The 10,426-nt window shown below is 39.5% G+C and overlaps 1 protein-coding gene across 1 annotated transcript in view; it reads left to right on the top strand.

The window, feature by feature from the left end:
* The window catches only part of RFX8 (RFX family member 8, lacking RFX DNA binding domain), a 31,376-nt gene extending 22,226 nt beyond the window's left edge, over window positions 1-9,150 (top strand). Inside the window, exons 13-16 of the mRNA XM_030959813.1 lie at window positions 57-151; window positions 1,265-1,379; window positions 5,033-5,320; window positions 9,104-9,150. Coding sequence (XP_030815673.1) covers window positions 57-151; window positions 1,265-1,379; window positions 5,033-5,320; window positions 9,104-9,150 — 545 coding nt within the window. The remainder of the gene's footprint in view (window positions 1-56; window positions 152-1,264; window positions 1,380-5,032; window positions 5,321-9,103) is intronic.
* Window positions 9,151-10,426: the final 1,276 nt, after the last annotated feature.

Consider the following 10,426-nt stretch of genomic DNA (forward strand, 5'->3'; position numbering starts at 1 on the left):
ACCAAAAGGCAGACCAATCACTTCAAGTAATGATCTCCCTTCTATATATTTCACAGGTTTGAAGAACTTCATTTCTTCACTGACATCTTCCACAGATATTCGAGATCTCCTGAGCTGTTTGTCTTCAGATCTCCAGACTTTTGTTATTAAGGTATAAAATTAATAATTTCAGAATAGAAGGAAGGATCACATCATTTACCCTGCTACATGCTGACTGTCACTAGTCTGCAGGAGGTACATTGCACACTAGCAACCTGACCAGACTGCAGATTTGCATAAATACACTTTATGCATTCTGTGGAAAAGGGGAGAATTAATTGACATACGAAAATTCCATCTGTGCAAACAACTACAAGCATATTTCTGTGCACATATCCACTCTAGTGGTTTCAGTATCTTCTCTGATTTCATATACACATATTATCATAGCCCCTAATAAACCAAAATTCAGAAGTACTATGTTGGTATAAATTAAGAACCTTACATCCTTGTTTCACCAAGCTGTTGACTTTTGGCAAGTACGAAGAACTTCTAGGAGAAAGTCTCTAGCTCTTGTGAAAGATTCAATTATGACCGTCCTCACATATGCACCTTTCTATAGATTACCAACTCTACCACCCCTCTACCTTCACTGACTCACAGTTTGTGTCACTGTGTTGGTGCTGCTGCATTTCGTTGGTTACCATAACATTAACTGCAGTTTGGTGGGTACTTAGAGTCAGAGTAAACTGTGTTCCTTGGCTTAATTATTTACTCTTATTTTTTTCTTTTCAAATGAAGAATAGTACTTTGCAATTCTGTAGTGCCTCCATCTTACATAAGCCTCAACTACATGATGGGATGGTATAGAGAAGATGGAGTGGGACTTTTCCTGGGCGTTCATAGTTATAGGCCATAAGGCAATAGACACAAGTTGCAGCAAAGAAAATTTCCAATAGATACAAAGAAAAAAAAATTACCCTTTAGAATAATTAAGCATAGGAAGAGATTACCTGGAAAGTCTGTAGAATCTTTATCCAGGAGATATTCGGAACTTGGCTGGACAAGGCCTGAACTAAGCAGGCTATGCTTTGGAGAAGACATCAGAATAGGTAATATCCAAAGATGTCTTTCAACCTAAGACATTTTAGGATTCTAATAGAAAAAAATGCTTGTTGCTTTTTTCACCTTTGTATGCTGTTTGTACAGGGAAAATGATCTGACGCACAGAAAGGAATAATTTTAACCAACTTTATCAAAAACCAATTTTTTTCTTTATTTGCAGCCAAGCAAGAGTAAAGAGGCATTTAAAGAGCAGGCATCGGATTTCATGTTGAAATGGAACCTCCTGCTGAGCAATGTAGGCAAGATTCTGACCATCAACAGGACAGACAGTTTTGGTAAATAGGATCTTTGTGACTCTAACTTGATATGCCCCATTTTGACCTGAGATGGCAGAGGCAACAGATCTAAAAGTACCTCAAGGGGGCAATGAGGGCTGGTGGTGTAATGACAGGGCAATGGGGAATGGCTTTAAACTGAAAGAGAGCAGGTATAGACTGGATATTAGAAAGGAATTCTCTACAGTGAGGGTGGTGAGGCATCAGAACAGGTTGCCCAGAGAAGGTGTGGATGCCTCATCACTGGAAGTGTTCAAGGCCAGGTTGGATGGGGCTTTGAGAAACCTCTGGAAAGGGCATGGCAGGGGGTTGGCACTAGATGGTCTTTAAGGTCCCTGCCAATCCAAACTGCTCTGCATTTCTGTTATTCTATGATTTTAACTGACATAAATGCATGCAACATTTAATAGAGGTATCTCTTCTCCCACTCCTTTCCTTTTATCACCATTCTCCTGGTGATGTGGCTAGACAAGTCAGGGAAATGAAATGATTAGGTTTTGACCAAACCAGTTTTCTGGGCAAAACTCTAGGATGAGCATAAGAGAGGAGAGTAGGAGCAAGCAGCTGTAGATGGCAGGAAAGCTGGGACTCCCTCTTTTGGCAGAAGTTGTACTTTGTGGGGAAGCAGGGAACAGCAGCCTGAGGTGAGAGCTTCTGCTTTCCCTCCATACAAGATCTGCACACCACAGCAACATGGCTTGATGGAGATCTGGGGCCACTAATATTCCAAACCATAAGCATTCCAGACATCTCAAGTGATAGCTCTGAGTCCCCCAGGTTCTTACTGTATAACACAGCCAGAGCAGAGCCACTGCAACAACTAGTTGCCAAAAAAGCAGCTAGTTCCTCTGACAACAGATATATGCTCCTCTTACTTAATGTCTTACACTGACCTAAGTTCTTGCCTAGCCAGCAGCACACCTGTTGAAGGTATTGAACTGACTGAAAAATAGCCACTTCTTTAGCTGGGTTATTTTTCTTTCCACCTTAGGGCTCTGAGCTGTCAAACATCAAACCCATCATACATCACTGCAAGGTGGGAGAAGGGGAGCTGTGCAGTTGTGTTCACTTACACACAAGTTGTGAGGCTTGAAGTGATACAAACATGTCTTAAATCAGCCCAATCTCTACCCTAACTGCCTTTCACTTCACTTGTAACACCTTGCAAAGGTGCCATTTCTGCAGAAATGTACCGTCTCCTGTAAGTTGCTTCTAATCCCAAACTGTGTTAAATGCCTTTTAGATTTTCAAAGGAGCAACTTCATATTTTTAACTCTTCTGTTGGATGCAACTTCATACAAATAACCAAAGAAAACCTCATTATTTTCTTTGAAATGCCCCTTCAAAACCATGCTTTCATGTGTTTGCTATAAACACATAACAAAGGGGTATGTCAAGGTTGTTGCCTTTTGTGTTCTTCAGTATTCTTACCCCATTAATGCCTGTGCTTGTGCATGTATGAACACACTCTTCTTCTGCATCAAGCTGCTGCCTTTTGCCTTCTGTTTGCTTGTAAACTGTCTGGAGCAGGATCAGAGTTTTGTTCTGTGTCTGCAGGGAACATAACACAGTAGGGTCCCTCGTCCATCAGCTGCTGCATTACAGTAAGGGTAAAACAATCAATCCTTTCTCTCTCTCCAGAGGAGTTCTGCACAAAACTCTCCAATGTTATATGCAGTATTTTTGGCAATGAATAAACTGAGAATGCATTCCAAGAACTGCACTGGAAGTATAATGTTTATTGAAATCCCCCATGACGATGAAATCCTCTTCCCTCTTTCCACCACAAGAAGAGTTTAATGAATTGCCTCTCTGTTCTGCAGTTGTGTTGATGGATGGGATACAATGGATGAAGCACATCTCTTGGTCTGCTGAGACTTTGTTAAACTAATTACAAATTACATTTTCACCCATTTTATGACAGTTTTCGTACTACAATAACACTAAAATTGAATTTTTTTCAAATATGAGAGAGTTAAAAATATTTTTTAATATTTTGCTGTGATGCTTCAATAATGTGGCCATTATTATATTTCTTTACTCCTTAAGATGTTGTATTTGATCTATCAATGTCCCTTTTTTCTCTTTTTTTGCATGTTTCTGTTCCTTTAGGACATTGAGTTTTAGCAGACAGGCTGAAGCAGTTCTGTTAACAAGCCATCTGGTGTAAAAGTTCTGTACTTGGGAACATTGCTTTCCAGAAATGTCTTAAATCTCAGCATTTCTTCAAAATATGAACTATGTAGTGTCCACACTGAGGAAACACAATTACCTGGGGAAATGTGTCATGTTAATCCAGTAATCAAAACAAATCTTGCTTCTGACTTGGCCTCTTGCCTTCTAGCTTGCCACATCCAGCAGACATAATACACTGGCATACTCACACCTCTCAATTTAGGATTGACTTTCACCCTTTTCCAGCCCAGCCCCCACTTAGGTGATGCCCAGGTGAGATCAGAGGAGCTCTGCAGGTACCCCTGCTGTAGGGCAGCAGGGAGCAGGTGTGCTAGAGCATCCAGGGCTAATGGGACCTCTACAGCTCCTTCAGCTCCATCTCCTTTCCAGAAAATGTGTCTCTACACACCTCCCTCATAGAGTTTGATGTCAGCTCACACACCTCTGCTGCCTTCCAAGGCATTCAAGGATGCACTGCCAAGCCATGGGGACTGAGTAGTGAGCTGTGCATTTCTCTTCTGCAACAAACTGCTTCAACTTGGTTCCTCTTGAGAACTGTGTTCCTCTGGATTATCCCAAAAGACAGCTTGAGTGGTAGCTTTGGCTTCATGCTTACTCTGAGAGAATATATTGAAAACACCTGTAAGACTGTTGGAAACACTCTTGAACTACTATTAACAAATCAATATAGTTTCAACTCCAACTATAAAAATCCCTTTCCTTGTTCCATAGGTAAACAAGCACTTCCTCCTACTTTCCTAGTTCAAGGATCCTCAAAAGGATGAACAGCAGAAGCAGCAGCTTCTTAGACACATATAACATCAAAAGAGAGTATTTTTAATTTTTAAAGCTCTGTAAACTGTGGTCATTAATATAAATTGTGATATCTCCTTGTTGATGTCCATATAAACTAGTTTGTAGGATGCAGAGCTTGATGAATTCCTATGCAGATTTATGGCATGGAAGATCTACTTTTTACTGTAAGGGCTTTTAACCAAGGTATGATTCAGAAGTCAATGGCCTCAGTGAGTCTTTCTTGCCTTTTATCACTTATGGTCCAAGCTGCAAGGTGGGCCATTTAATGTCATAACACACAGAGATGTCTGTAGGAGGTTTCACTTGGGAAGAGGTGGAATGATTTATCTGTCTGAGGGGAGAATGGGGATAATATGTGGTTATTGATAAGCCTTGTAGTAGAAGTGAGTGGGGAGGAGGAACTTGAACAGGAAAGTGAATGAACACAACTTTCCTCTCTAGTTAAATAAGGAAAAAAAATTGCATATGTTTAAAATTAGCAGTGGTGCTTATTTTTCTGGAATATTTGGAAGTTCATAATTTTGTAAGTACTCTTTGATGAGTGCTAGTCCATTACTTTGTTTAGCCTGTTACTATAATGAAGCACTTCAAAAAAGAACACATCATAAAGATATGCAAATGAAGAGGTTTTCATAATTATCTTTGCTTTTCTTTAAACCTAGGATCCTGGCTTTTGTTGAATATGCTACTTGTTGATTTTGCGGCTCACATTTTCCAGTCCTATATAGAAGAGGAGAAGGAAGAAGGAAATGCCTTGGTTGCAAAGCAAAATGAGGTCCCTGTTCTGTGTGTTTATGAGCCCAGCCATCTCTCAGCCTGTTTTGCTGAAGAGGAACCTCAAGCCAATGCTGCACAGACAGCTCTTGTGATGCAGAACCAGAATAACTTTGGATTAAGCAATGCTTTCCAGAGTTCTGAGTTGTTTGGTGAACACAGCCACTGTCAGCAAGGTGAAATTAACATTAACTTAAAAGAAAATGATGGGGAAAATGTTATAGCTTGGGCAAATTAGGACAGACTGGGAGGTGTGGGGCTGATTGGAGTATTTTCTGCGTGTAAATTAGAACTAATGAAATCCAGGTTTGCATGGAGCTGTGTCCAATGTCACAGAAACCTCAACTCATGAAGCATCCTCCACATCCTGCCCCACCCCACAATGATACTAACGGATTGTAATCTCAACATCACTTACCTCCTCAGCACCACAGGTTCCTGATTCTTTCCTTAGGTTTCCAGCAGACATCAGGAGCTCCTTCTGATTCCCCAAGTGTTGTCTAAGGAAGAGCAGTGCTGTTCTGGTGGGCTGGGAGCAGGCCATGGGCTAGCTGACATACAGACTGCATGCATTTATCAATCAAAAAAGAGAGCACAGTGTGGTCTTTCCTCACTTTTGGAAGCACTGAGAGGCTCTCTTCCCTCCAATTATCTGTTACTTTTATCAAAAGATATGAAATATCTTCAGAAATATGAAATCTTGAGACTCTTCTCCTCTACCAGGTTTTCTTGCAGTCAGTCCACTGCTCCAAACTTACTAGCATAAGGTGTGACATGCAGGTAGAAAACAAGATAACTCTAAGTCTTCTAGAATACAAGGCTAAAATACAAGAACACATGGGAATATGAATCAAGCCTCCGTGGTTAATGCAAGTGATGAATTGGACATTCAGCTGTTTTCATATTTCTCTTCCATGCAGTACGAGCACTTGTCTTATGTCTCAGAGAACATTGGGTTTTCCAGAAAACTGTGAAAGAAAAATGTTAATGGCACCAAGACTCACCGAGAAAATTGGGTTTTTAGGGTGACACTACTGTAGTTATTTTATTCCCAAGAGGTGTTCTGTTTCCATACACTAGCACAGGAGTGGAAATTGACTGTTTTAAAAACATCTTTATTAATTATAAGGCCCTGTTAGGGACCCTAATTTTTTTAAAGTATGCTAAGACTAGTTCAGCAAAGAAAATTGGAGGGGAGAAAGCAGTCACACAGAGGACAAACCAAGAATGATTTATATGTGTGATGGGCATGTTTGACAGCTTTTGTTATTTTTCAAATGTAAAATAAAGACCCATCCTGCCATACCACCTTTATGTCAAAATGTAAACTGGGTGCTGACAATTTGCAAGAGAGCTCTAAATCAGTGATGGTCAGAAATGAGGAAATGAACCACTAGAAATTTTATTCAATGTCTGCCCATTTCCTGTGCTCTTCACTGTGCTGCCTTTTGTATGTTCCATGCCCATTGCAATGCTTTTTGCAAGGGTCATCAGACAAGGGCTTGACCCAGGTTTGGTCTGTGGAAGTGATGTGCTTATAAATATGTGCCAGTTTTGAATTTTTTGTACCTGATCACAAGAACAGAGCAAGGCTGATTAGAGAGAGGGATGAGGAATCATCCCTTTCAGAATAAGAGGGGGAGAGTGTAAAATGTGAAATGAGGAGTCTGAGGACTTGGGAGAAGGTGTGCATGAGGGAAGAACACAGTGAATGACTGAGAAAGTGTAGAAGTTTAGACATCAAATAACCCAACAGATGATGGATTCTACTAGTCCATGTGCAAGATGCTAGTAACTGGGATGAAAAAGATATTCTTGCAAGCACTTGTTATGTTATGGTTCAAGTGCTTACAGTTTGTGATGGAGTCGAAAACTTGAACCTGCTGCTAAAAAGGGTTCAGGAGCTGTGAGAGAGTGAGTGAGCACTTTGCCTGCTCATGTTCTTCAGATGGGTGGTGCTCCCACCTTGACCATTGCAGATTCTTTCTTTTGTATATCAACACTGGTGCCATGGCTGAAAAACAGAGCTGCCAAAAGCATCTCTAACACCCACTGCTTTGTTTGTATTGTCATCTCTGTAGTTCCTCTGACAAGATTTCCATTGCATGAGGATTTTTATTCTGTGACTTTTGACCACCAAAAATCATCATCATGCTTCCAAGGAACCATCTGTCCCTGCTCTTGACTAATCCTCCTTTGGGCACAGCCCATTCTGTTGGGTATCTCAGCAGCCATAGCAGCATCCACCAGCCACACTGCTGTTTCCTGGACCACATTTCTGCTGCCTGACATATTGCTCAGGTTTATTTCATAATTTTTGCTTTTAATTCCTTCACCTTAGGCAGGCTTGGCAGGTTTCTGTAATCCAGAGCTTTTCATCAGTTCCCATCCTCCACTCCATTCATTGCCAGCATCACCCAACCTCCATGGTTTTTAATCTTGCTCCACAAGGCATTTCTATGCCTTCTCCCTTCTCTACAGCCTGTTATGCTGTGGAAAAAAAAAATCTGTTCATCACACCTCCCCACTCAGCTCATTGAAATCAGTGCTAACCACTTGGTCTTGCTACAAAACCCTGAAAAAATATGAGGGAAGACTGGTAACATGAATCAGAAAAGAATCTCCCAACCTTACCCTGATATCAGCAGCACCAATATGTGTGGCTTAGCAGATCCCTTTCTGATCTTTTAGTTGTCACCTTTATTCTTCCTCTTCCTTCTCCATCTGTTTCTAGTCTTCCATTCCTAGTTGATGCTGAATATAAATTAGACTCCTCAGCAGGGAGGCCATCTTTTCCCATTTATTATGAACAGTGCAGTACATTTATGAATCTTATCTTGAAATATAGTTTAAATAATTAATACATAGAATTAATAAATACAGTTAATACTCTTGAAAACAGAATACATTCCAGGTTGGTGGAATCTCCCGAGGAAAACACTGGTTTTATATGAAAAAAACGTAGAGGGCAGGGGGCAAGATAGAAGATTTGTGCACACTGGCTTAGCAGGGAAGTGTGGCAGATGAAATGCTATAGAGCCAAACACACATAGTATGAACTCAAAATTGATGAAACTGGTGGCAGTAAGAGAGATGCTCTGAACAAGCCATAATCTATAAAGTGCAGTTCACAGAGAATTGGCCAGATCTTTATTCCTTATCACAGAGCTTGCAGTTGCTTTCTCTCAGCATGAATAGCATTTTTTTTCATCTAGAAAATCTCATTCTAGGTTTCTGCTTTTTTTCACTTGTTAGCAAATTAAAATCCTATTAAGCAGCACACCTGCAGTGGGTTCATCTGCAGAGCACTGTGCTGTAGCTTTTAATCCAATTCCACACCTTCGTAACATACAATATACTGCAAATCAGGGCACGAAGAGACTGAGGGTATGCTATTCCTAGCTCTGTTGCCAGAGACCAAATCAAACACTTTGGTTTGTTAAAAAGGGAGAAAAAATAGGACATAGTTAACTACTTGACTTGTAGGAATGGTAAGTGTTCATCTGAATGGTCTATATAAACTAGGATACAGAGATCAAGTGAAATCATTAACTAAAATGATCAAAAAATGAGAGTAAAAACATGACCCTGCTTGAATTCAGTGTCAAAACTTCTGCTGACTTTAAGAAAGCCAGAATTTCAGCATGAAAAAGCAGTCTCCATCAGGAGAGAGGCTGAGACTGTGTGTCAGCTGTGAGCCCTTCTATTCATTTTCAAAACAAATAAAATGTGAGAAGTGTGAGTGATGTATTCAAAGGGATATGCCCTTCTGCCAGACCTTTGCCATCCTATGATGAACCCCAATGTGTGCTTCCTCTTGTTGGGTTTATTTGATGTATAAAATACCTGAGGTTCAGCAAGTAAGAATAGAGAAGAGTTTTTTGTTCCATGAAGGGAGAAACAAATGATTTACAATTCCTACAGTCAAAACATTTCCATGTTTCTTTTCTAATTTTCAGCACATCCAGATAATTTAGGAAGAGAAAATTATTATATCATGTACTAAGTTGGATCTTCAAGTTGGAAAGGAAACATTTCTTACTCAAAAAGATGAAATTATATTTCTCTGCCTCCAATGAACAGAAAATCTTCAAAGAAAAGCATCCTGGCTGTAGCATTCTATATGATATGCCATTCTTATTTTTTGATAAAGTTTAAGTAACACTGTTTTCATTCTCTTATACTAAAGAGCTTTCTTTTTTTTTTTTAATACAAAATGCAAAACTGGGCTAGCAATGCAATTATTTTGTCATGTGATTTGATTTGGATTATTTGAATAAATCTTCAGAAGATAAAGGTGAAGTACTCGCGGCTTGGTTTTATGTATTTCTTGTATATTTCTGTTGTCAGTAAAGCTGAAGACCTACCTGAGGTAATCATGGTAAATTATCTGGAAGCTACAGTATAAATGAATGACTCTGTGTTAATGCTGCTTCGTGTCTACAGTGTTTAATTTAAAATTTATAGTTATTGAATATAAAAACTAGTACTAATTCCTGTGTTTAGAAATTCCTGCTTTGTTTACCATTTCTGCAGGATACGAGAGTCAGTATCTCACATATGATTCTATTAACCAAAATAAAATAGGCTGTATATAATGTTACTATTTTATTATGTTCAAAACTAGATTGTTTGGGCTTGTTCTGTAAGTAAAGTACAAGCAAAGACATTTATAAAGAGAAACCCTGGCATAAATTCATAGAAAATAGTAAATACAAATGATGAGATTTGTATCTTGCACGCATCAGATTGTGTGAGGAAATTCCCTGAAACACCATGGAAATGGGGGGTTTAGCTATTTTTGAAGAGCATGCCTGCAGTGAGTTGTCTGTGCCTGGCTGCTATTTCAAGAAGGGACAACTGCTTTGATATTTTAAAAAGGGACATATCCTGAATCAGAGAAAAGCACTTGTCAGGAGCTTGGGAAGCTTTCATTCATTTTGGGTTTGGAAACATACATTGATCTTCCGCTTGCATCTCCATTCCTCTGTCTCAGCTCAAGCTCTGAAGTGGGAATCAATTTTCAAAAGTGTGGTATTGCAGCAGATGTAGACAGGGCCATGTGCTAAAGGAAAAGGTAGTCATGTATTCAACTCTGCAGAAAAGATTAAGAGTTTGGCGCCAAAATTATATTTTCTTGGGAAGTATCTTCACAATCAGAAACAATATTAGGGTCTTAAGGCCCATTATATCCATTTCCACTATTTCTTAGGTTTTTATATTGGAGGAAAAAAAGGGAACAGGGACTATAGGAAAAAATATAAGCGAAAAATACTCAGTGT

Source organism: Camarhynchus parvulus, chromosome 1 (assembly GCF_901933205.1).
Source record: "Camarhynchus parvulus chromosome 1, STF_HiC, whole genome shotgun sequence".
Taxonomy (NCBI): domain Eukaryota; kingdom Metazoa; phylum Chordata; class Aves; order Passeriformes; family Thraupidae; genus Camarhynchus; species Camarhynchus parvulus.